The following is a 27,748-nucleotide window of genomic DNA, read 5'->3' on the forward strand; positions in this document are numbered from 1 at the left end:
CCGGGAGCCCCTTCCGTCACCCGCTCGGGAAGGAGGCGGAGCATCAGACTGGTGTGTTCGGCTCCTTTCCGTCGCCGCTCGGGAAGAAGCGGAGAGAGCTCCAGGCCTTCGGGTCCGCTCGGGCCGTTCTCCGTCGCCGCTCGAGAAAGAGAGGAAGAGGTCCACGCCGTCGGGTGTTTCCGCCTGCCGCTCGGGAAGACTCGGCTCCTGACGGGCCGGGGCCTTCCCTTCCTTTCGCTTCCCTCCTCCACGGCCCGGTTAACGGTCGCTAACAGTTTAAATGAGACGGGGTCCGGGCCGCCGCCGCCGCCGCCGCGTCACCCACTGAGGCGGAGTCTGTCAGGAGGAAGGAGGAGGAGGGGGAGAGGAGAGGAGAGAGGGGGCGCCCTCTCCCCACCTCCCTCATCCGGGGCCTGTCCCTGAGGGGGGAGCCGGGGCAGGATGACTGTGCTGCAAGAACCCGTCCAGGTAAGGACCCCGGTGGCGATGGGCCTGTATATGGGGGAGCGGGGGAAGGAAGGAAGGCCGGGTGGGAGGGGACGGAAGGGGAGCAGTTGGGTTCCTGCCCGCTCTCCTTTCTGCCCTGACAGGGCAAGGGCTCCCTTTGCAAAACCAAAAAAAATCAAGCAAAGCAAACAAGCAAACAAAAAACCCCTTTCTGCTGGGAGCGGGGGGAGGGGTTTCTCTTTTTAAAATTTCACTCTCCTTAACGTTCCCCCCCCCCCCTTTGGGTGTCGCGCACACACACTTGTTCACGCGTCTCACCCCCGAATTTTGTCATTCTCTCCCCCCCCCCACTCCTTTCCCTGGAACGTGCCATGTGGTGTTGTTTTTAGATAAACCCCATTTCCTTCCAGATCCTTAAATCTCCCACCAGCCACCTTCTCTGCATTCCCACCTACCCCAAGAATTACCACTGATTCGGCCCCCCCCCAGCATTCTTAGCTGACTGCTCCTTCCTAAGAGAGATCCCCTCTTCTCAGCCCTCTTCAGTCTCTCTTCTCCCCGCCCCCCCCCCCACCACTTCATCTTCCCAGTAAGGACCCCTGTTCAATCAGTCGCCCTTTCTCTCGTTAGAACATATACTGCAATAAGTCATACGAATATCATGCATTTACATGGGACGCCCAGTGGTCTTCCTTCCAGGGAGCTGAGCATTGGGGATCTGGAAGCTGCCTCCTACCAAGTCAGACCATTGGGTTATACAGTGTTGCCTGTTGGCAGCAGCTCTCCAGGATTTTAGGCCAAGGTCTTTCCCAGTTCTGCCTGGAAATGCAGGGAATTGAACCTGGGACCTTTTGCACACAAACGAGGTGCTCTTCCCAGATATTCTTTCCTTCTGCTTCATATAACTATTTATTCTCTTCACTTTTCCCATGAAGACTCTTCTCTTACACACTTGTATTCCATGCTTAGATCTCCTCCTGTTCTCCCCTACCCTGTCATCTTTGACAATCAGAATGTTAACATACAAACACAAAGACATCCACATGTTTTCAGCTCCTCCATTGCAGAAAGAAAACTGACTAGGGCCAGATCGGAACAATATTTCATGAGTCCAGAAGCCTTGATGAGATCTTCGGGTGACATATCTGGATGGAGTCGGACCAATCTGCAGGCATTAGGGCGTGTCATCCAAATGTTAGAAGCCTAGCTGACTAGGCAGCTGGGATTTTTAAAATCTTCAGTGTACAGTGGTACCTCTGGTTGCGAACGGGATCTGTTCCGGAGGCCCATTTACAACATGAAAAGAACGCAACCCGCAGCGGCTTCTCTGTGCACGCGGGGGTTGTGATTTGCTGCTTATACGTGTGCCGTCATTTTGCGTGTCTGTGCATGCGCGAGTGGCGAAACCCGGAAGTAACCCTTTCCGGTACTTCCGGGTCGCCATGGGACGTAACCTGAAAGAACGGAACATGAAGTGGACGTAACATGAGGTATGACTGTACACTGCCTTCCCCTTCTTTATTACAACAGTGCTGACCTCTTGTTCTTTTCTCTCATGTTCTTTTAATCCTATAGGGTTTTCTTCCCTCCAGCCCCACAAATATTCTAACTCCATGGAATCATTTGATACCATGTGCACATATTCCATGTAATGCATTTTCTCTATTTTGTTGCACAGTCTCCTTATTTACTCTGTACTCTTCCTCATTTAATTATTTATAATTCAGTGCCATCTTTTCTGAATGGCAAGGTGAAAGCACCTTCAAAGCTGACGTAAAATGACTCTCTGATTATTTATTATGTAGAGCTGAGCAAGGTAAAACCATGCATTCCTGTTAAGATGGAAAATCTTAGAAATGTCCTCTTCTCTCACTTCTTTCACTCTGACCTCCAAAAGTTATGCCAAAGGAAAAGGTTATGCCAAAGATGCTTGTGCTCATATTTTTTCAGGTCTCCACTGAGAATTGTGGGCAGCTGCCAAGCATGTATTTAGCAATGCGCCCAAGTAAGCATTCAGTCTAACTTAAAGTGTGCATACCACTGTGGCTGTCATACTGCAGGGCATAGGCAGTTGCTTGAAAGGCATGAGAGTCAGCCTTTGCCAATCTGTTCTTTACAAGAGGATTTTGATGGACAGCCTTGCTGAGACTCTGGTTGACCTCTGGAATGGGGAAATGCTTTTCCATTGACACAGTTGTTTCTGAGTGTCCTTTCTCATATCGAACAGCCAGGTTGACTTTTTGTTTTTCTGAGGAGCCAATGGCAATGCAATGATTGTCGAGTCAAATTTGAACTCATTGATAGATCCACTTGCTGTATTTCTGGCAACTGTTTGTTATTTCGTTATGGAATGTGTACAGGATTTTTGGGAGTGTTCAGTTGATCACGTGACCTTTGCACATCTTGGCATCCAAGGAGGATTGGCTGAGTTAGTGAGCAGGAGGCGGGAAGGAAGCTACGTCATATAGCTTAGAAAGTGTAGTACATTTTCTGCTAAAGAAGCCCACTCTAGATTTCATTGTGTTGGCCAATTACAGGGCAATGTCCACTTTCCATTCTTTAGTAAGATGTTTGAGCATGTTTTGGTGGCCTACCTCGAAGATTTGCTGAAGGAGACTAATTATCTTGATCCATTTCGTTGTGGGTTCCATCCTGGTTTTGGAACATAAATGGGTTTGATAGCTTTGATGGATGATTGTAGCTCAGTGATAGTACATCTGCACAGTGCTAGGTTCAGCTCATCGCTTCTTCAGGTAGGCCTGGGAAACAACCCAGTCAGAAATCCTGGACAGCCTCTGCCAGTTAGTGTAGACGAAACTGAGCTAGATGAACCAATTATAAGACAGCTTCTTGTGTTTCTTAACTAGACAAGGGCAGTGCATCTGTTTTGGGTCTGCTGGATGATTGTCTTTTGATGCCATTGACCAGGGTCACTTTGCTGGGGTGGGTTATAGGGGTACATATTACAGTGGGTCTGGTCCTTCCCAGAGGGCAGATTACAGAAGATAGTGAAGTGGGGGCATCTGTTCAGTGACTTGGTTTGGGGCCTATGGTGTCCCACAGTATTCCATCATGTTCCATTTGCTATTTAGTATCAGCGTGAAACTTCTCAGAAATTATTTGTGTTTGGTGTTGGTTATCATTAGTAATATGTGAATGATGCACAACTCTGTATGATCTCACCTACAGGGCCGGGAAGATTCTGAATTGTTGTCTGAGGTCAGTGATGGGTTGCATGTGGACAAACAAGTTGAAACACAATCTAGACAAGTCAGAAGTGCTCTTGATTAGTTTTCCAACTGAACCAGTGAGTGTCAGTGTGCTCTGGATAGGGACATCGAAAAATTACGTTGGAAACTCAAAATGGGAGTAGAAATTGCATCAATTTGCATGCTCATCTGGGGTGAAGGATGGAAGTCATGCAAATCTGCAAATGTTCTATAAATAAATAATTGTTTCCTACATTGTTTATTGATGTTTTCCTTCCATTGAAATGCATTGAAACTAAGTACATAATTAAGTATGTTAGTTTTGGCCGCAGCGGATAGTGAGATCAATAATATAGGTTTTAATGCAAGTTGAACTGTAGTGGAATAGAATCAGTGCTGTTTGTGGTGAGCACAGGATGGGACAGAAATTGCTTCCTCCTTACATCCCTAGTTCTCAAAGAAATTGCATGCTCCTTAACAAATCAGGTTTGCACTGCTACAAAGCTGAGCCTTGCTTTAGGGTGCCTAGGAGGTGTCTGTGGTGAGAAACACAATTGCTCAGCTTCAGCCGGTCTGCCAACTGCACCAGAGTGGACCTGCTCATAGTCACATCATGTCTTACACTGAATTACTGTACTCGGAACTGCCCTTGAAGACTGTTTGGAAACAAGCTAGTGGAAAAGTTGCTTTAGGACTTCTGACTGGTGCCAGAATTCAGGAACATGTCACACTGTTATATCTACAGCACTAGCTACTAGTCTATTTTGTGGTGCAATTCATGGTGCTAGGCATGACTTTTAAAGCTCTTGAGGACTTAGGACATAGGCAGCGAACGGTTTGCGCAGGGATTATGTTCTGGACCCCTGCACACATCTGCGGGGCCATGGAAGGCCACCCCGTTCCGCCCCCTTTGGTGATGTTTTTGTGACTTTTCAGGGCACTTCCGGGTTTGGTACAATTGTGCACGTATCAGACATGCTAAAACGGTTGCTGCCTGTACAATATCTAAAGGATGTCCTCCACTGTTACTGATGTGCCTATCCTTTTAGATCATGTTGTGAGGCCTTCTTGCACATCCCTTAACCTTCTGAGAGTATTATTAGTGAGGATATGAGGGAAGGCTATTTATTCAGATTGTGAAACTCCATGGCCTGGCAGGTTCATTTGCTATAGCTTTGCCAGTGTTCCATCACTGAGTTTCTTTTCGGGCAAACTTTTAATTTATGCACGTAAAATTCTCCTTGTTCTAGTCTTGGCTGTTTTTTGACTGTTAGCTTTATTTCTTGAATTGCTGGTTTAAAAAGTATTCTTATGTACTTGTTAGTATTTCTTGTATAATGCAATAAATTTATTGCTTTTATTGATTTGTCATGTATACTACTTTGAGCGCCTCCATTTTAAAAGTGGGAATGTGGGGTACAATATCTTAACACATTTGTGCCCTATTTTTTGCCTAAAGATCTGAGTTGATCTGATATGATCTTTATCCCTGGATCATAAAACATACTGTGATCTTATTTGTCTGTGCTCCCCTCCCCTTCCTTTTCATCCCCCCCCCCCCAAATTTTCTTTTTTGTTAACATTTGCCTCAAGGACGGGAGGAGAGCATGTCAGCCAAATCATCTTTGTGTTTCATTTCAACTGCACACGCTAAAAGAACCTTTAAGTTTTCTTGTCATTTCAGCTGCATTATTCTTGAAATGTTTGGCTTTCTTTTCATGTTACTTTGGATCATCCAGTACTTGGACAGTACTATTGGTAGCTCTTAACTGTACTTCTATAACCCTTCTTGGAATTGGTATGCTAAGTCCTATTCTGCCTTATTTTAATTTTTTCTTGGGTATTTAGAGAAAATGTTAACATTTGTTGTCTTCCAGCTGTAGCCACACTTGCAGTTTCTTGTGATACTCTAGTGTAGGAGGCACAACTTCATGTTTTATGCTAGTGAATTTAGAATTTTTAGTTTATGCATAGATTACAAAATCTGGTCGTTCTTGCAAAATACCCCCAAAGTAGTCTTTTATCGCACTTTCTTTAAAAGGAGAAGAAAATCAAGTAACCATAATAGCTAAGGGGGTAATGTGAATATATGTGGCTGAAACACCTGCCTACCTGCTGTGTGTCCTATGTGGTCTTTCAATCCCCGACAAAGTGAATTTTCCAACAAACACTTCATACGTAGTTAATAAATGTATGTGGTGTTCTTGATTTTTGTAATGTGTTATAGTGGTGGAAATAGGTTTGTTGAGGGTAATTGATTGGACACACTTCTGAAATGAAGTGTAGGCCCTTCTAGTCGACACCGACAGAGGAGTAGAAATATTCCCAGATAAAATGCTGTTCAGGTTTGTAGCATAATATATTGTGAAATAATGAATATTTGGGAACAGGAAGGACAATAATCAGCAAGGGAAGAGATACAAGATAGATAGAAAAGTGTTTATTTTTTCGTTTTGTTTTTCTGTGCATTTAGTATTGGTTTATAGTGCTAATCTTCCTTTCTCTCTCCCTCCTCCCCACCCTTTTCATACAGGCCGCTATATGGCAGGCACTTAACCACTATGCTTACCGGGATGCCGTGTTCCTGGCAGAGAGATTGTATGCAGAAGGTATGCATCCACTGTGGTTACTGGTCTGCACTTTTTGTGAATTTATCTGTGTATTTTGAAGAGCTTCAATTTCTGCATTGTTCATTAGGCTATAGGTGGATGTCAGTACAGTCGTACCTTGGATCCCGAACACCTTGGTACTCAGACATTTTGTCTCCCGAACGCCACAAACCTGGAAATGAGTGTTCTGGTTTGCAAACATTCTTTGGAACCAAATGTCCAATGGGGCTTCCGTGGCTTCCGATTGGCTGCAGAAGTTTCCTGTAGCCAATCAGAAGCCGTGCTTGAGTTTCTGAACATTTTGGAAGTCAAACGGACTTGTAGCATGGATTCCGTTCGACTTCCAAGGTACACCTGTACAGTGGTACCTCTGGATGCGAACGGGATCCGTTCTGGAGCCCTGTTCACATCTTGAAGCGAACACAACCCGTGTCTGCGTGTGCGTGGGTCATGATTCGCCACTTCCGCACATGCGCATGACATTATTTTGAGCGTCTGCACGTGCGTGAGCAGCGAAACCCGGAAGTAACACATTCCGTTACGTTCCACAGAGCGTAACCTGAAAACGCTCAACCTGAAGCATATTTAACCCGAGGTATGACTGTATTGTAAATAAGCAGGTATGGTTAGGTGCAGAGTGTCAACAAAAAGTTGGCTAGTGGTATGTATGTCTTACAATATGCTTAAATGGTTAAATAAAAAAATGAAATATGCAGTTTTTTTAAAAAAATTGAACTATATTTTAAGACTGCTATCAGGGAAGGTGGAGACATTGCTTAATTTTTATTTTTAAAAGGTGTGTCAGGATTCTAGTTTGTTTCGGAGCTCTGCCTCTGTTTGGAAGAAAGTATTGCTCCTTAATTCCAAATGACAACTTTAGGGATATCTTTCTTTATTTTATTAAAATATTTTGTATCTGCTCCTTTTGAAAAGGGGCATGGCCACAAGTGGCAGGGGGGGCTTTTGAGACCAATACTAATAGCACCTGGTTAAAGGGGTTGAGTCTATGAGTACCTGGAATATGTTTTAAAAACTTATTCCATTGGTTGTAATCACTGCACACCTCTTGACCTTGAATAGGCTGAAGTACATCAGTGGTTGTCTGTTATACAGCAGATCTTATTGTCCCTCATAAGATGCGGATGCACAGAGATTCTATGCACTAACTAGCTAGTAAAAGATTATAATTGATGTTACTAATCCTTCAGTTCTCTTTGACGTTGGAAATCATATTTTTATGGCCAGGAATAGATACATAAACTGTTTGCACTCAGAGGTTTAAATGATGGATCTTAATGTTCTCCACCCCACCCGTTTCTTCAGTGCACTCAGAAGATGCCCTGTTCCTATTGGCAACCTGTTACTATCGCTCAGGAAAAGCATACAAGGCATACAGGCTTCTTAAAGGACACAGTTGTACCACCCCACAGTGTAAATATTTGCTTGCCAAGTGCTGTGTTGACCTCAGCAAGTAAGTTGTCTTATTGGTTTGTTGGTGCTGCTGGAAGTTGTAGTTAATGTTTTTAAGAGAGTCCGATGCCATTTATTGTCCCATCAGATCTTGGGATAATAGCATAATGAAATTCATTTTCACTTTCAGATGTGACCAGTGTGCTAGAAATCACTAAACATGCTGAAGGTCTTGTAAAGGAAATGGTGAAAAAATATAGAAATTTCTTCCTAGATCAAGAATGAAATTTTATACAAGTGTCCAGCTAGGACTTTTAAAATGCTAAATTAGATGAGCTGTAAGTGTTAAGCATCTGGGGGCACTTAACAGTCCTATGAAACTGATAAATGTTTGATGCCTGTCATCAGCAAATTTCTCTCACTGAGCTGTTGTGATATCATGGATTTTCTAAGGATGAATATGTTAGCCACACAGTTTTGACAAACCATAGATTTAATGAAGAAAGTGTTTGGTTACTGAAGTATGGGGAGCCAAATGGCAGGAGAGCCAGGTGGTATGGAATTTAAAGAACAGAGAATCTAGAGACAGGGTGTTTTGAGCGAAGGGAGCAGGATAGGAAGAGAGCAGGGGACATGAGGAGGCATGGGAAATATCAATGAAGTTGAAGAAAGGAGAGGCCAGTAGGAAAACAGCATGCAAGAGCCAGAGACAAAGATTTTATGCTTACCTCTACCATTACATTGCCCATAGCAGTGCAAAAGAAATTGGCCTGGTTTGGATGCCCAGCTAAACCATCATGGTTTAGCATAATGGGAGAGAGCAGCCACAGCCCTTGCACTTCCGTGCTCCCCCCTTTTTTCTGGTGTGGTCACATGGTTTCAGATGGTTTCACATCCAGTTTTTGTTTTTGTTTTTATTTCTTCATTGAATTTATATATCGCCCCATACCCGGAATTTTGAATTAACTGCAGGATGTTCTGTCATCCAAACCAGACAAAATCAAGTTAATATTAATGATGTTTTTGTTTCGTTTTTCAAAAAAAGAAGGCAGATTTATCCATAACCAATTGGAGCTGGCAGATATGCCGTAAGTGATCCATTCATATTGCTGATTTTGTCCCTGGAAGCAGGGATGCTTGCTTCCACACAGACATCCTGATTGCCCTGTGCATTATTAGCAGCAGTGCCACTGATAGGGTGCACATTTTTGTGGGTCCAACATGTAGAGATGCACTGCCTAGAATGGCTTCTGTTTCTAGATCATGTTAGAGCTAGATAAGCAAGATAGATTGTTGGAGGTGGAGTGGAATGTTTAAATAATCTGAAGCGTTTATACTCACAAAAACCATGTGAGGGAGTTGTGTATCTGAGAGCACCCACCTTGTCTGTGGCAAAGCTGTGAACTGGTTTGGGCTACACCATCAATGCTTCTGTAATTTTTATTACCTTATTATCTTTAAACAGACTTGCAGAAGGAGAACAGATCTTGTCTGGTGGTGTGTTCAACAAACAGAAAAGCCACGATGACATTGTGACAGAGTTTGGTGACTCTGCATGCTTCATGCTTTCGCTCCTGGGGCATGTATACTGGTATGACTTTTCTTTTTTTTAGGGACAAGCTATCTCCCCTAGATTCCTCCTTTTCCCAAAACGTTTTTGCACTGCTGCTTGTAGGTGCGCAGTTCTTAGCCCTCAGTTTGGAGACATACAAATTTCCCTAGCAAAAAACAGAATAAAAATACTTCTGAATCAACACCTTCATTTGTGATGTAAAGCTACAGGCTGATATAATTATTCTTGAGCAGATCTACTTATGCGGGAAAGAACCAGTCTGTTAGATGGGCCTGTGGCCTGATTTTATAAGGCAGCTCTATATTTAGTTTAGAATTTTTTTTGTCTTATTGCAGAACTTTGCTACTCCTTAGAATACACATCCTAAGAACTATCATGTCCTACGGGATGAACACATTCCCAGCTTTTAAAGACTGTCAGTACTTCAAAATACAGGAGCAGTCTTGCACAAAGACCTTAGGAAGAGTTGCAAGTTTTACTCTGCTGCATTGTTGTCCTGCATTTCAATATGTTTTGGGCTCACAAATAGCTAGTCAAGATTTATTATTGCTTTTGAACATTCCCTTCCCCCAACTTTGAGAAGGGACAAAATCTCATCCTTGACATCCCTCTGAGCTTCAGAGGCATTTGAAGCAGTAAGAAGGCTTGCTTTTTGGCGGCTGCACTGAGAGCCAACCAGGAGGTCGGAGCGTGCTACTGTCCTCTTGCAGAGCCTAGGGAAAGGTGTAGTCTGTGATCTTGCAATCTGGTTTGGAGGTATTTGGAAAGCTTCTAAATGCCCCCAGAGTCCAGTGCAAGTTCAGAGAGTAGCTACCATGTACTCATCACTGGATAGAACATTTCTGGACCCTTGCTGGTCCCTGGTGCTAAAGTACAAGGATTGATAAAGATGTCTTCCCTTGGGCTTCCTGCTCATTTTGAGTAAGAAATTCTCTTCCAGAATGGATGTGAAGCAGTTTAAGCAGTACCATTCTTCAACAACAACAACAACAAAAACTGGGTTTCCTGTTGTTTTTTACTGAAGCCATGTAGAAATGTACAGTTTACATATGGTGTATGGGAGATGCTCAAGTTGCTCAATTTGGAAAAATACAAATGCCCCCATTTCCATGCCACCTAACAAAATAATGGTAGCTGATTGCAGGAGATATTTCTGTGGTTATTTATGCAAGCTGTAGAAATAGCTCGTTGTTCTCATTTTCTTGCAGAATCTCTCCTCATTGTTTCCCCCTCCCTCTTTCTCTCTTAACAGCAAGACAGATCGGCTTGCCAAAGGATCTGAATGTTACCAAAAGAGCCTTAGTTTAAATCCTTTCCTCTGGTCCCCTTTTGAATCACTATGTGAAATAGGTAGGTTTTGCTTAACTCCTTCCCTGGGAATAGATGGGTTCTTTACCATCCTTTGGAATTGATGATTTGAGTTGGAGGGAGGGTATAAGGAGACATCTCACTGATTTCATCCAGGTCTACTGAACAATTGAATTCTCTTACGACAGCAGCATATGATGTGGAAAACACTTTTACAAAAACCTTTTCCTTGGCGATTACCGTTGAACCTGGGATTGAGCAAGAATGGGACTGGATACTTCTGGTTGCTTTTCCTCCTCTCTCCTCAGAAATGGCTTCCTTGTTTTTGTTAATGTATTCCACACAAGCATGGAGTATGTAAATTTCAAATCCCAGTGTCTAATCCATGCCTTTCAGGGTTCTTTCTGGTTTATTTCCAGCGGTGAAGCCAGTTGTGCAATCTGAATATTTTTTTTAACTTGGTGTTTCATTGTATCCCACCTCAAGGGACTGGCGGATAGATAAGTAAATAGAACCAGATCCTCACAAACACTAAAATGAAATATATCATATGAAGTGAAACCGGGCAGCTGCTGTGCCTGCCAACCAGACTGTGGAATCTGTTTTGGTAGCACACAGTTGGTTTCCTGTTCTGGAAAAGTGACAAAGTATCTGGTTTCTCTGGAGCCTGAGAATTCATGCTATCTCATCTTCCTTTTCCCATAAACTTGACTTTCCCCATGTTACCACTTTATCAGCATATGACTCTTTAAAACAAAACAGAAATGTTGTGTTCCAGGTTTTCAGCTGATCTTTTAAGAGTTCTTCAACCCCCCTGAGTTGTTTCCCATCGCCTGCAGCCAATCTCACCATGAAGTGACTTGAAGCGGTAGTTTTGTTGTGACAGGTGCAAAAGGGGCAGGGCCACAAGCAGGTTATAACAGCCTCATTGGCAGTACCAGGGCTAAGCTGGTACCGTGCAGCTGTTTGGCCCCTCCGTTGGTTTTTTGTACTAGGGGCATGCATGCCTATGTTTCAGATGGAAAGGTGAGAGTTTTGTGGCATTTGCAGGCTGGAGGCAACCCATGGAATGCATTTGGTTCCTTCTTACTTGATGCCCTCTCAATCTTTGCTTCTGCCAGGAAGAGTTGTCTCACAGTTGTCTTGAGCTTGCATCAGAGCTGTTCTTCGATTGAGTGTGCTATCACAGCATGCCTCCTGCAAGTTTCTGACTCAAACATTCAGGTTTATGCCTACTTAGGATAGGGTTGACATATTTCAAAAAGTAAAAACCAGGACACCCCAAAAGTTGTTCAGCTTTTTTAGGGGACCCCCCCCCATTTAAAATTATTTTTACAAATTTTTTTTTAAAAAAACACGCGATTCTTCAGCATTTCCCCCCAGACGTCAATTCCGCCTTCGAAATCCCAGTAATGTCCGGGAAGATCTGGACGTATGCCAGCCCTAATTTAGGAATATCTTGTTATGGATTGCCAGTCATTTGTGTTCATGGTGTGTAAGATGTGGGCCATAAGTCACCCTTGCCAATACTGATAGGGTTGTGGAAGAGGGCAGTTGCTGCAGCCTGCTCTTGAGTTCCTGTGATGCATGGTAATCTTGGTCTTCTTAAAACAGTTGTAGTGTGCTGCTGCTGTCGTGTAAAGGAGTATGGGGAAAATCTGGAAGACGTTAACATGAAATGTAATGTTGTGGAGTGTCTGGGCTGGATGCAAACTGTACTGGACCTCTGGAAACTCCATGGGTTGAAGTCCTGTACATCATTTCCATCTGTGCCATTTACAAACAAAAGCAGATATATGCATATCTTCTTCTGCCTCTGCTTCAAATGCAAAGAAAAACTTAAAGCAGTGCTGCTGCTACCACTAGCATAACATGTAGGGAAAGCTAGACATCTTCTTGTCTGGACAGATTAGTGTTAAAAATGCAAGATGAAAACTTTTAAAGTCATATCAGCCCTGTTTTGGTTGGTTATTTTATTTTTATGGAATATGTATAATTTATATAAAAGGGCCCAAGATGAAAGGTGCACATTGGTGTTAGACTGTACATTTAACAAAACTAAGTAGATCATGATGCTTCCAAACTGCACAACTCCTGCTAGGATATTGCTTGGAGGATAGACTTGTCAATGCTTATTAGTCATAGTAGCAAAATGAAACTTCTGCATTTTGGAGAAAATCCATTTCATTGCGCATAATACTGGGAACCAACAACAGGTGATTGCCATTCCTACCTTATCCACTTGTGATCTTCCTGGAGGCATTAGTTAATGAGACCTGCTTGGGAAGGATAGGAAAAATATTATCTGTGAATGGAATGGTAACTTGGAGGCAAACACTGGAAATTTTGTATGGTCTTACACTTTGTAAAAAGTCATGAAGATCCATGCCTTCAAATGCCTTTGTGGTGCTGGGAAGTAGTGTATCGGTAATTTTTACCACACAGTCTACCAATGTAAATTCTAATCTGATGGCTTGCAAAATAAGGCCTATTCAATTCTGCTGGATCCTGACTTTTACTCAGATATGGTAGAAAAGCAAAATGTGTGTGTATGTGCACTCCATCTGTCTGTGTTGGAGAGTAAACTGGAGGGAGAGAAGCAACTGAGAGCAGGGTTGCCCAAAGCACTTTCTAAAAATTCAAAATCTTTCACAGGCCCAAAATATATTTCCAACCCATGGTTTAGTGCCCTAGACTAGATCTCTACCTGCAGGCATCTGGCTGATCACTGTTGGAGAAAGATTAACGCAGGACTAGATGGATCTTGGCACTTCATGTATTGTTAGTGATGCATAGTAAAATAGCTTCCCCCTGGTGGAAATAGTAACATCAGCAGTTAGGTCTCTACCAGCTTTCCTGTAACACAAAGTCTTCAGTAATAATGTGAAAAGTATTTAAGGATGTGTTTGTGAAGATGTATGCCATGCTCTAATTGTTATACTTGATGGGTTCAGACAGCAGTTCCATACTGTGCTGTTGTTGGGGGGGGGGGCAACACATAACATTTTAATCTCTTCATTTGTGTCACATTGAAAAGAAGCCTTTTCCCTTACCCCAAATCCCTTTCTCTTCATTCACAAAGGTGAAAAGCCAGACCCTGACCAAACATTCAAGTTAACATCTATACAGAACTTCAGCAGCTGCTTGCCTAACACCTGCACAACTGTGGTGTCTAATCACAGCATAACCCACAGGCAGCCAGAGACAGTTCTTACGGAAACGCCGCAAGACACGCTTGTAAGTTTTTATCAGCCATATTTTACCATCATTGCTTACACTGAGAGTGATCATTGGGGAAAAAAAAGTGTGCTGCTTTTTCTTATTTTATTTTTTTTCTATTTCAGGAATTAAACAGACTCAACCTGGAGTCCTCCAACTCTAAATATTCCTCCAACACAGATTCCTCCATCTCTTATATTGATTCGGCTGTAATTTCACCAGATGCTGTACCTCTTGGATCGGGAACTGCCTTCTTAACTAAACAGGCTCAAAACAAACCAAAAACTGGCCGGAGTCTTCTGGGTGGACCAGCTGCTCTGAGTCCATTAACACCAAGGTAAAGAAAGAATCCGAAGTATCCTCAAGGCTGCCTACTGAAGATGACTATAAGAAAAACAGCAGAGTCCTGTGACACTGTAAAGATTAGCAAAATTACTGTGGCATAAGCTTTCATGGATTAGAGCTCACTATTTTAGATGCATAGTCATACACATCGGTGCAGGAAAACCCAAATATTTTGTAGTAGGGACTATGATATATTAGAGGTCCAGAGGATCTGTGACATCTGTATATAAAGTTTAAATGTGTACTAGAACCATAACCATTCACAGCAGCAGTAATTGGTGACTACATATTCTTCCCAGATTTGCTAGGTGGTAGATAAATCCATAGGTCTGATTAAGACCTAAATTAATAGAGTAGAATTTGCTGACAAACTCTGGTTCAGCTATTTCTCTGAGAACTCCCTTTGCACTCTTTTGGTGGCTTTCAAGTCAGTAGGATAATGTTTGGAGAGACTTGAAATGTTATTCCACCGATTTATAAACGCTGCCATTTTTAAGTGAAATGTGTGTCACTTTTTATTCTCTTGGACAGAGACAGAAAAGTTTGTCCTGCCACTGCCTGCATAAATCAAAACATCCATTTCTATATTCTCCCCTGCTTTCATGTGTTTATGCCTCTGCTGAAGTGTACAAATGCTTAAGATGCAATATCAGAACAGTCCTGTGCATGTTTATTCAGAAGCAGGCCTCACACTGTTCAGGGGAGTTTGCTTTAAGTTTAGGATTGCAGTCTGAGTCTGTTAATTTGGAAGGATTCACATTTTTTTTAGTAGTTACTGCTGTAATAGAAAAATATAGCTACATTTCAGGAATTGATATAAGAAGTGGGGCTTGTGAGCATTTAGAAGCACTATTTGACAAAATAAGTTACAGTGTATGAAGTGTTGGTATGGGAGACCCAAGCACATAGGGCTTTCCTGCTTGGCCATGAATTGCATGAAGGTATGCTTAGGAGAGTTGTCCTCTTGACCTAACATGCCACATGTGATTGTTTTGGTGCTAAATTTGTTAGTTTCCTCTATTTAAAACCGCACATGCACATTTTTTTGAACATGGTTGATGCCACCAAGCTGTATACGAATACTGCAATATTATGTGAAATATTATTGGGATATATGTGAAAAATGTGTGTTTGTCCTCAAAGAATTAGAGCTTCTTTTTACATACCTTATTATTGTTGATCACTAGAACTTCTTGCTTTTACGTCTTCAAGCTTGTGTATGTAACAATGAGGAAACTGTTTGTCTAGAAACTTATTTTCACTGGGGCTTATAAATTCCATTGCCCTGCAATTTGTCCTTAGTTTATAAAGTAAGATTCTCTTTTTCCTCCTTGCCCACTCACTTCTCTCTTTGAGGAATCATGCATATTTTCAAACACTCTTGTATGTTTTCTCAGCTTTGGAATCTTGCCATTAGAAACCCCTAGCCCGGGAGATGGATCCTATTTACAAAACTGCACAAATTCTTCTTCAGTAATTGATGTGCCACCTCCAGGAGCCCCTTCCAAGAAGGTACCTTGCATTCAAGGGTGTGCATGTGAGATTGAAGGCAAGGAAATATAAAAATCTGGATAATTGTTCTAAAAAGTCACAAGAAGGAAACTTTAGTTTTGTCAAAGCAACTTGATGGGTGTTCAATTTCTGTGTATTTGCTCTCCAGTCAGGGGCACCAGCTCCTGGGGGCCGAGCCCTTTTGGGCCTCCCCAATATTTTGGGGGTGAGGGCCTACCCCCCTTTCCAAAGAGCGCGGTGCCAAAGCATGGAGTAGCTCCAGTGGCTGGCGGCTTCTCTTCCTCCTCCTGCCGTGGAGGGGAAGGAGGGTTGAATCATCTTCCCACCAATAGCAGTGCCAGCCATTGAAGCCATGTAGCTGCTGCTTTGGCTCCACCCTTGGCTTCTCCCGGCATTCTAATGTCATGCACATGACGTCGGGATGCGTGGCATCACGCATGTGACATTGCCCCCCTGCCCCCCCCCCCGTCGCCCTTGCAAACTGGCGCCCCGTCTCCAATTATTTTGCAGGCAAACTCTACCACAGAGAGAAGTGGTAGACACTGTCTGATTGCTTCATCTCCGATACAATAACTTTTGCAGACAATATCTTTGAATGCTAACATCAGCAAATATTTCTTTTATTTTCTAGGGTTGTCTTTAAAACTAGAACTTTTGCAATGTTGTTATAAAATGGTTACCACCATTGTCTCCTATTGTTAATGTCTGTTAAATGTATTAGTTGCTTTATTTGCCAGTCTGGTCATTGCCCAGTGCTTCTACTACATAAAATGGGAGCTTCTCCATAGACTGGTGTGGAAGCTAATGGACAGTTGAATCAGGCATTAGTATTTTCATTGACTATTTTTCAGCCCCAATGTTGGCCACAAGTATTGAGATGGTTAGCAAATTTCAGTCTTCCTAAAAAGGTGGATTAATTCAAAATAACTTTGCTTTGTCTGTTTCCTGGTTTAGAGATAATGTATGTGATAAATTTAAGTTTCCCCACCCAAAAAAAATCTCACTGGAATTAATAGTGCACAGGATTGTGCACAGTTGCCGTGATCTAGTGAATATAGTGTGGAAATAGGTTTTTCTTGGGTTTCACTGGGTCTGCCTATGGTGTGAGGAAAAGGGAAAGACTTTGCCTAGCAATGTGATAAGATAGCCACTGGTGTTTAGAAATACATGCCATTTTCTGTTAATTATGCAGTACTCTGGATCATATAATGACTGGATATTACTATTATTATTTATTGATATTTTAGCAGATAACTCCTCTTAGCTTTATGAGTTGCAAGTAGCAATACCAGTGGTTTTTAATAACACTGTCATAGGTCTGATGTGCTGTTTTTTCCACATATAGACTGTCACTAGAATAAGCCAAGCTGGAACAAAATCAGTCTTCTCACAAAGCGGAAATAGTCGGGAAGTAACGCCAATCCTTGTTGCACAAACACAGAGTTCAGGCCCACAGACAAGGTATGAAATGTCTTCCTACGCCTGGATCATGATTTTATTTATTTATTTATAGACAATTTTTATGTTTCATAGAATAAAATTATATATGTAGCTTTCATAAAAAATAATAAAAGTATCACATTCAATAACATTTCCTAAAAACTAGTTTAAAGCAAACTTGCACATAAATAAAAATAAAAATCAAGTTGAGTCCAGGAAAATTTATCTCTTCTTCACAGTGTACCTGAGGGAAGGCATTTCGGAAGGTGAGTCCTATAATTGAGAAGGCCCACTTCTGCGTTGTCACCAAGTGACAATTCACTGGTCATGAAACTACCTGCAGGGTCTCCACAGACGATCCTAAAGCTCAGCTTGATCTGTACTGGGGGAGGCAGCCTGCCAGGTATCCTGGACCTAAGTTGTGTACTTGAGGATGGCATGGAGGTGACAAAGTAGACTCTCTTCACCGCCAATTATATACCAGTTCTAGGCACAATTATTCGCTCTATGTATATTGACTTGATCACACAATAAGGCTTGCACCCCAGCTATGTCACAACTTGTTTTATTGCCTGGAGCCCCCAGTAAACCAGGGGCTGCCCAACCATAACACTGCCAGAGAGAGCACTCAAGTATCAGTGGTCCACACTGCCTAACCAGTCTGTAGTGAGACTAGGGCCTTGGCAGACTTGCTGGTATTGTCTTCCTGTTCCTAGGTAATTTTCTCTCTCCATCGTTTTCTTTTGCTGTTGTCATACTGCCCACATTTCTACTTAGACATTAGAATGGAGTGGGGTGGGCGCATACCATGCCTGCCCTAATTTCCACAAGGAGTTGTTGACGCTCGCGCTAAGAAGTTTTGTTTATTCTCTCTTCAGTACAACCCCTCAGGTATTGAGCCCAACCATTGCTGCTCCACCTAATGTGCTGCCTCGAAGAAGTTCACGCCTATTCTCTAGTGATAGTTCTACAACAAAGGTAAATGGGACTCCAGCTGCTGTGATGCCCTTGGTGATCAGATATCTCATATGTGGATGGAGAGCAGTTGGAGAATCCGTATATCGCAATAGTATCACAAGGAATTAACAAGGGCTAACATGAAAAGCAGAAATGTTTAAGAGGGCTACAAATCTAATTAGAATACAAACAAATTTATTTCGGCGTAGAATCCGCTTCAAGTAGACTGTAGACCATGAAACCATGTGCCGTAATAAATATGGCAGACTTTAAGGTGCTACAAGATTGCCTGGTTTTGCTGCAAAACAGATTATCATGGTAAACTATGAAAACAATACTATTACAGAGAACACTTTGCTTCTTCAGTTATAAAGATCATAGATGCCTGGCCTTTTCTGCTGCTCCATCTGTTCCTCCATCCCTGGTCATAGCTGGCTAACCTCTTCTTTTGGATTTTTACCCTTATTCCCTAATGGGGAAGATCGCTTCTAGAAAGCATGTATTCAAGCCATACTTGCAAATGTTCTGCAAACAGTTCTACTTTCTGCCAGTATTCCTAAACTCATGGGTTTTTCTACCATTATCCAGAGTCGTGCATTTCTTTTCTTTGTTGAGCAGCTCCTATTGGGTGAGAACTGCTTGGTATGCAGAACTGAACTCAAATACTCCTTTTTGTGCAGCTTTCCCCAGTGGAGATGAGAGCAAAAGGCATGCTAATAGAAGCTGGATGCAAAGCTGTTGTGGGCATCACAGACCCTATTGGTCACCTGGTTAATACAGTGGTACCTCGGATTACATGTGCTTCAGGTTACATAGACTTCAGGTTACAGACTCCGCTAACCCAGAAATATTACCTCGGGTTAAGAACTTTGCTTCAGGATGAGAACAGAAATCGTGCAGTGGCGGCGTAGCGGCAGCAGGAGGCCCCATTAGCTAAAGTGGTGCTTCAGGTTAAGAATGGACCTCCGGAATGAATTAAGTACTTAACCCGAGGTACCACTGTACTGCTATATAAATGTGTCGTCATTTTTGGTATCTTGTTTTCAGTAATATATATATGTACTGCACAAAATCGCGGACTAGTCCAAAGACATCATACTTAAAATGCGACAAAGTTTCTTCCAAACCCCTGTGTGCTGATGCTTAGCTTGATGGCTGCTCCCTCATTCTTGCACACTGTGTTCTGGATAGCAGACAGGTCACTCGAGGGCTCTTCTATATGATAGGAGGTTGGATTGGATTGCCTTTTCTTCCTTCCAGTTTGGTGATCCAAATTCCAGAAAAAACAGTACATCTAGATTTCTGTCCCTGAATATTATGCTTTGCTGTTGGTTTTGGCTACAGGGTAACGAGTTCTTAAATATATTTGTTCTTTTCTCGTAGGAAAATAGCAAAAAGTTAAAAATGAAGTTTCCGCCCAAAATTGCAAACCGAAAGACAAAGTGTAAAACCAATAAGGGAGGGATCACACAGCCAAACATAAATGACAGTTTGGAAATCACCAAACTTGATTCGTCCATCATTTCAGAAGGAAAGATTGCCTCCGTAACACCACAAATCCAGGCATTCACGTTACAGAAAGCAGCAGCAGGTGTGTGGACTGTTCCTAAGAATTCATTTGTAGTAGTTAAGCCATCCCAAAGGCTGGGGGTGGAGAATAAGACAAAAGCAAGGGGGGGGAGCAGTTAGAATCATGGCAAAATAGTGCATTTAAAACCATTTTCCTTTCTGATACAGTTAGAATGATGTCCAGGTTTTGGGCAGACATATAGAATAATCCAGTTAGCAGTTTCTTGTAATGTGTAACTTTGGCTCAGAGTCAGGATTTGAATCTAGGTCCTAGTCAGCACCTTGTTCATTAGACCACATACTGGCATTTTATTTATTTTCTATTTCTCATTTTGGCTTCTTGAGCATATGTTCCATTTTTGAAACTATAGGGCTTTTAGGCTTGTACTTTCTTAATCTCCTTTGTTCTCCTGTGTATTTATTGCATTTTTCTCCTAGAAGGTTTGATGAGCCTTCTCCGTGACATGGGGAAAGGTTATTTAGCCTTGTGTTCTTACAACTGTAAAGAAGCAATTCATATACTGAGTCATTTGCCTTCTCACCACTACAACACGGGCTGGGTACTGTGCCATATTGGAAGAGCTTACTTTGAGCTTGCAGAATATATGCAGGTGAGCATGATGTGGAACGCTTCTATTCTGTGCTGCATGTCTGCCAATGTACTGTATTTTCAAGATCACTTAACATAGATTTGGATTACTCTCTCGTCTTTGAACTATGCAACATCAGTTCCTAGTTTGAGGAGGCCTCTGCATAGTTAGTGCCTTTCGTGGGACCTCTCCTACATACCATTCCCCAAGCGGGCTTAACAGGGCTTCTCTGGTGCTGGGCAGCCTATATGCTCTATCTATTGGTGTAGATTTAAACTTGTGGTCATGTATTAACATATGAGAAGGCAGCATCTTCTGTGCATGTATGGAAGGGTTGTCACACAGAAGATGGATCAAATTTGTTATTTTTTGCTCCAGAGGGCAGGACTAATGGATGGAATTTCAGCTAAGTATTAGGGGAAACTACATGTAGGTAAGATCTGCAACAGTATATCTTGGGAGGTGGAGGTCAAGGCAGAATGGATGCTGCCATGGTTACATCCTGCATTGAGAAAGACCTCCAAGGTCTCTGTGATTCTAAGAAATAAAACCCTGATGAGAAGCCATATGGATGAATTGTGCACACACAATTGTCATCCAAATGTGATCATGCAGAAAGTCTTTTAATTCACATTGTTGAAATGCCACGTGTTAATTTCTCTCGTAGGCTGAGAGGATATTCTCTGAAGTAAGAAGGATTGAAAACTACCGAGTGGAAGGGATGGAAATCTACTCAACAACACTGTGGCATTTGCAGAAAGATGTGGCTCTTTCGGTGCTTTCAAAAGACTTAACTGATATGGATAAAAATTCACCAGAGGTATCATCATGGTCATTTTGTTGTGGCATTTTTAAAAACACACTTCAGTCTCTGATTCACCTCTTGATTGTGGAAAAAGCAAATGAGAGGTTGACATTATTTTTAAAAAATCAAGTATCCACAAAGGGGTTGCCATGTAAACATGGATTTGAGCACTGTTAAATCCAGACTTGTTGCACTCTGTCTTTTCCATTACCGCATCACCTCCTCAAAAAACGGGAGAAAAATACTATCATACATCTTCTACCATTTTGCTTTTCTTTCTTCCAGGCATGGTGTGCGGCAGGAAATTGCTTCAGTTTGCAACGGGAACATGACATTGCCATCAAGTTCTTTCAGAGAGCTATACAAGTTGATCCAAATTATGCCTACGCCTACACTCTCTTAGGGCATGAATTTGTGTTGACAGAGGAACTTGAGAAAGCATTAGCCTGCTTTAGGAATGCAATTAGAATGAATCCTCGGCACTATAATGCCTGGTAAGAAATATTTCTAATTAGTTAAAAACCAGGAGTGGGAGAAGGAGAGAATGAAGAAGCAAAAAATGTATGAGTTACAATAACCACAATAATAAAAAACTTTAGGTGTCTACTTGCAGTCTCTTTGGGATCCCTCTTTTTGTCTCCAACTTTACCTACCCCTGACTTGCATCCAGTTGACATGCATCTGTCCTGACATAGTTGCCTCTGAAAATGGCTGTGGCATCGTTGGGGTTCCATACCACTTGCCAGGAGCACGTGAAAAGTTCATTATGCCATTCTCCCCCAGTTATACATTCTCAAATGTGTAAAGCTCAAAACTTTAAGTAAAAAGCCTTAAACAATAAAACCATCAATAATAATAATAATAATAATAATTAATTGGCACGAAACCACCATATATATTTAAAACTGAGCATCCTCAAGCAATCTTTATCTCTACCCAGTTTGGAAGCTCAAAAGGGTTCGGCTTTGACAAACATTTCCCATGTGAGATGTTGGAGAGAACAGGGAACACCTGTATCAGCACTGCACCTCCCTTGGGGCTCCCAAGCAGTTGCTTGAAGCATAATCTTATGCATTGTGCAATACACCTTAGATGCCACTGCACTATAAAATATATAACCATATCTCTCCACTTATGTGAGGGTTGCTGCTGTGCTACATTTTATTTGACAAAATGACTTACAAAATATTATATTCTTGGTAATAGGATGGAACTCTTCCCGTGTCAAAGCAGTTCTGAGCAGCTGCCATTGTTCATAGGCTTATAAAGGGTGGGGAGAGAAAAACTTAACTTGGATTGTAACAGGGAGAGTGTATTTGAACTAGACGGTGCTGAAACAATCATATAAAGGCTTCGCTTCAAAATAGGGAAGCAGAATATTAACATACTTGTGTAGATGCTGTTAGAATTATGAAATCTTTTTCATTTTACCTGTGTTGCTCAAAATCAACCACTCAATTAATGTTGTGCACTTACACTCTCAGTCGATAGAAAGTGTCCTTCCTAATAATATACAAGCTTAGTGCCTAATACAGTCTTGTTTTAAAATTGCTAGGTATGGGTTGGGAATGATTTACTACAAACAGGAGAAATTCAGCCTTGCAGAAATGCATTTCCAGAAAGCACTTCATATCAACCCTCAGAGCTCTGTCTTGTTGTGCCACATTGGAGTTGTAAGTAAACCATGCTTCATTCTGTCCCTGGCCTGATCATAGACATTGGCAGATCCAACAATGAGCAAGCACTGTCCTTCTAAAACAAATAAATAAATCATTTCTTTTTCAGGTTCAGCATGCCCTGAAGAAATCTGAAAAGGCTTTGGATACTTTGAACAAAGCTATTAATATTGATCCCAAGAACCCCCTCTGCAAATTCCATAGAGCCTCAGTATTATTTGCAAATGAGAAGTATAAGGTGAGCAATTTGCAATGAGGTTGAACTGCGCTTTTGAGTTTCTTGGACAGCAACCTTTTGTGTTTCCTTTGAAAGCTTGGACACACTCTACAGCCATTGCGTAACACCTGTAGGGCAATCCTAAACATGTTAATTTAGGAGCAAGTTCCTATGAATTGGTTGGGTTTTTTTCTTTAATAAATTCTGTGGGCTCTGGGGTCTGTTCTTATTTAATTGCCTCCTCATACAAGTTGTGTTCCACAGTATCAGTAGATCTCGCTTTATCTAATGGTTCCTTCCCCAGTCATATTGCTTTTAGCAAGTGTTTAAGGTATAATATGATTCTTAGTTTGGGAGAAAGGGAGAATGGATATATTGAATTAGTCTGGATCATTTAATCCTTCTAAACAAAATATGCTGACCATCTATAAGCTGGCACTAAATTCTTTGACATTCACACAGTCATGTGCCTCAAAACTCTCCCAGCTATTCATATAACCCATCTTCCTTTTTGTTGTAATTATATCAGCTCTCTTGCCCTGGTTGCTGTTTATTTCTTGAACCTTGTTATACTTCTGTCATCCCGCTTTGGGGAGGAGAGATCTGCCTTTCCCCCCTCTGTTCAGTATCTATTAATTTCCTGCATTCCCTGGTCCCTTGTGGGCGTGTTTCAGGTGGCTAGGTACACATGAAACCAAAAGCCTGGGTGTTTTCTAGCAAATAATAATATTACAAATTCTAAGCCCATAGAAAATACATGTGTCAAACAATTAACTAGGATTGCCGGAAGAAAGATTTATTTGTATTGTACCAAAGGTGGTGGTTGTTTAGTTGTTTAGTCGTGTCTGACTCTTCGTGACCAAAAGTATCAACTCTAATATTGTTATATGGTTCATATTTCTCAGAAATAACTGCTCAATGGTTTGGGGTCTTTTTTGGTCATTTCAGTATGCTTTACAAGAACTTGAAGAACTGAAGCAAATTGTTCCCAAAGAGTCTCTTGTTTACTTCTTAATAGGAAAGGTAAGAACCAGCCTGAGAATAACCTTTTGAATTAACAGCTGTAAGCTGGGTTCCCTTGCATTTTCTGATTCAAAGAAAAGCAAGGCAAATGTTGATGATTATGGGAAGAGCTTTGCTATACAGATTTGTGCTCATAGATTATGCTGCACCAGGCTTCAACAACAGGGGTGCCATAAGGCAGATACGATGAGTGACTATCCTTCCTGCCAACTTTGAAGCCGCAGAGTGGACCATCCTGGCAATTGTGTGCCAATCTCCACCCTCTCTTCACCTCCAAAGTTTGAAGGGAAGTTGTAATTTTGACAGCTGTGCTGCCAAGGAACCTGGGGCATCTTGGCCAAGTGGGACCAAACTGACACCCCCCCACACACAAACACTGTGAAGCAGTGGAACAATGTGGAATCCTTGATTGCCACTGTACAAAGAGAGAGGCATGTGAAGAGGTTTGCTAGGCGGGGGCTGGTGACTATAATTTTTGGCTTACTAGAAAGGCAAGCCCCAAAATGTGGATCTCTGCACACAGAGATAGGTAAATATTCAGGTACCCTAGTCCCAAGCTGTGAAAAGATTTAAAAATAAGTGCCAGCACTTTGAATTGGGCCAATAAATGGACAGGAAACTAAGCTGTTTCCAACCTGATCCCAGTTAGCTGTTATTGCAGCTGGAAGGTAGGCCATCTAGGAGAAGGAAAACTGATCCTAAACATCTGCTGCCTTGTGAGATGTCTTCAGGAAAATAAAATGCTAAGGAGTAACCCCTACTCAAATCCAAAGTGGAGTCCCTAAAATAGTTGGATGGTTGTTTCTGTCCAGAAAGGGTTGGAGTTAGCATGCAGCTTGAGTTCTGTTGTGGAAGGCACTCCATGGCCAGCTTGAGTCTTGGGAGACAAAGCTGCATCTGCAATATCTCAGAACTGCAAACTTGTTCAACCCCATAAAGAGCAGGTTGAACATTGTTGCCTGGATGGACAAATCACCCTCCAATAGCAACTCTGACATTTATGTAGAGCTCTAGATATTCCCATTTGGTAGAGGCAAGCATGTATTGCTGCAAACATTTAATTTATTGACTTACATTGGAGTTGATGATTGTTGTTTCGATAGGTTTATAAAAAGTTGGGGCAGACCCATCTCGCACTGATGAACTTTTCCTGGGCAATGGACTTGGATCCCAAAGGAGCCAACAACCAGATCAAAGAGGCCATTGACAAGCGGTACCTTCCAGATGATGAAGAGCCTGTAACACAAGAGGAGCAGATCAGTGAATGTTGCCCATATGAGTCAGGCAGGTCTTCTTGATGTTTTTTCCCCCCTTTGAGGCAAATGGAGAGGCTTCTCGTTTGGATAACTTGAAATTGTTGTAATTGTAGCGGTCTTAGCACTTAGCATGGCTGTTACTTCATGCAACATGGAGTCTAAAATGCCATTTTCCAACTTTTTATTTAGATTTTTTTTTAAAGCAGTTTGCGGCTCTTATGATTGGAAATTAATACTTAAAAAATAAATAAATGAGCATAAATAAGCCTAAACCAAATGAGGAGGCTTGAGTCTCAAGGGGAGCAGCCATGCTGACATTCCTGGTACATAACTGCCATTTTGCTTACTTCCATACAGTACCCTTGCTATTCCTGCCATCCTCCTCTCAGCCACTGTTATTTAAAACAAATACATAGTATTGATGTATTGTGCAAATTATAGCTTTTACATAAGGCCACAGATGAATATAAGCTGTGTTGGGTCAGCTCCAGAATATGTTTGCAGTCTCAGAGTTTTCTGTTTTGTTTTGTTGATTTTTTTTTACTGTGGTGTAATGTATGGAGTTTTGGACTAGGACCAGAAAGACCCAGATTCAAATTCTCCCTCAGCCATGAAGTTTACTGGGTAGCCTTGGAGTCAATTACTATTGTTCAGTCTAAGTCACAGGGGTGTAACAAAGGGTGAGCTATGTACATTGTGTCTTGAGCTACTTTAAGGAAAAGTGGGCTGTAAATGTAAAAATGAATGAATGAATGAATGAATGAATGAATGAATGAATGTATGTATGAATGGCCTCAACTGGATAATGTATATGAAATACTTTAACAACTAACTACTAAATGCTTGGCTTAAATGCTAAATTGTTTCTGCTATTAGCATCACAAACTGACTGAAAGTTTTATAGGTAGTGCAGGCCATGTCCACATAGAGACTGAGAGTGTGGAAACTGAATTGTGGACATCTCAGGCAGGAGCAGTTTGCTTATGGAGAGGTACTGTATGGTGCTCTTGAGCCTTGCAAGGGGAGGGCAGGTTGGCAAGTAAAAAAAGACATAATATGTGGTGTACAAAATAATATAATATATCCCATAAATTGGATTGGAACATACTATTTAAGGTCTGCTATAGAATGGTCTGTTCACACAAGATTTTGCCCCTACTTTGTGAAATGTGCAAGAATTCTAGAAATGGCTTAATTTGTTTGTGTATTTTGTTTTTCTTCCAAAAGTTGGCACAGATGAGTCCCAGGCAAGCAGCATGACTGACGCGGATGACACACAGCTCCATGCAGTAGAAAGTGATGAATTTTAACCTCAGAAGGTGGATTCTGAGCTTGGATGTGTGTCTGACTGATACTGTTGGATTCTTCCCTTCTCCTCCTGCCACAGAAACAGCATCATTCTCATGCTCCACCGACACCCCAGGCACATCATTCATCAGATTTTAATTGACACAGAATTAATGGAAATGCATTTTGGGGTCATTATTTGACTCTTTGGCTCTTTCATCTTTATAAACATGATTCTTTGAGGAGGAAAGACTTTTTTTTAAAACCTCCTTTTTGTTGAGAAACCTATCATGGAAAAAAAGATTTGCTATATGGGAGCTGAGAGATGTGGGAAAGTAACTGATGAAGCAGTTTCTTGCTCCTTCCCCAGAAATGTGTCTTAGTTTTGGCTCTTTCCTCTTCAGTAAGCAGAGACCATTTCCACGTTCTTCAGAGACAAGTGTGGAAGTACAGGACTGGAATGTGTTAAAGACATTTCTGAATACTATTAGAGTGTAACTTAAATGCCAGAGAATGTAAATGACCTTAAAAACAACAGTGTCTCCTGTGAACAAACACATTACAGAATATATAAAGCCCAGCGTCCCTGCTTTTAGATTTGTCAATCTGCCAGGATAGAGACTTCCATAAAATACTTTAGTATTCCACCCAGGAGTTAACGTTACCAAACTAACTTCTACAACATCATTTGCCGGTATTTGTAGGCAACACAAATCCATAACAGGATGTTGGTTGCTTGTCGGGTGCTCCTTGCAATTGCACCTGGCAGTTGGGAATATAAAAATGCTATTGCAGTTGTAAACTCCTAGAGAAAATAAGTGTGTAGATTTGCAGTGTTGAAAGAATGCAATGAAATATATCCACAACAACAGAATGCCAAGAAGACAATGGAAGCCTTAATCCAATCAAAACCTTACACTGGTGGTGCACCCCCCACCTGTTTGCGGCAGTATCCCCTTCAAAACTATTTTGTAAAGTGTTGTCTGAATGAACAGATGCAAAAAAAATATTGTGCAATTATCTGTCTCCTTTATGTTTTTCGTTTGGGTTTTTTTTTTTTTAATCCTGTAAGTTTGAGTACTTCCGATGTCTTGTAGGAATTTAGACCCCAGGAGGCTATTTCTGTGAGGAAGGATGCTAGGCTGTGTTAAAGAAGCCAAAATTTTCCTCCTTTGTAGCACTCCTGCAACAAAGGTTGGATGGCCTTTGTGCAGTGACCATCAAGAAAGTGTATGATAACCTTACAGTTTTAAAGAGCAAATTATGCACAATAAAATGGTTTAAATTTCACAGAAA

General features: G+C 41.7%; 1 protein-coding gene across 4 annotated transcripts; it reads left to right on the plus strand.

Moving 5' to 3' along the window:
* The first annotated feature begins 89 nt into the window (after positions 1-89).
* CDC27 (cell division cycle 27) lies at positions 90-27,748 on the plus strand. Of its 4 annotated transcripts, none has more exons than XM_079948699.1 (20): positions 90-468; positions 6,190-6,265; positions 7,589-7,736; positions 9,141-9,266; positions 10,501-10,598; positions 13,639-13,793; positions 13,901-14,112; positions 15,518-15,632; positions 16,978-17,093; positions 17,951-18,050; positions 19,413-19,620; positions 20,037-20,209; positions 20,856-21,008; positions 21,279-21,487; positions 22,549-22,666; positions 22,779-22,907; positions 23,835-23,909; positions 25,013-25,197; positions 26,074-26,156; positions 26,393-27,748. In XM_079948699.1, the coding sequence occupies exons 1-20, from the start codon at positions 442-444 to the stop codon at positions 26,473-26,475; spliced, it is 2,589 nt and encodes an 862-aa protein (XP_079804825.1). In that variant the 5' UTR covers positions 90-441; the 3' UTR covers positions 26,476-27,748. The 4 variants fall into 4 exon arrangements, with proteins under 4 accessions (XP_079804825.1, XP_079804826.1, XP_079804827.1 ...); XM_079948700.1 differs by having other exon boundaries at positions 20,040-20,209; XM_079948701.1 differs by lacking the exon at positions 26,074-26,156 and having other exon boundaries at positions 94-468; positions 25,013-25,193.

Source organism: Podarcis cretensis (assembly GCF_951804945.1).
Source record: "Podarcis cretensis genome assembly, chromosome: 13".
Lineage (NCBI taxonomy): Eukaryota > Metazoa > Chordata > Lepidosauria > Squamata > Lacertidae > Podarcis > Podarcis cretensis.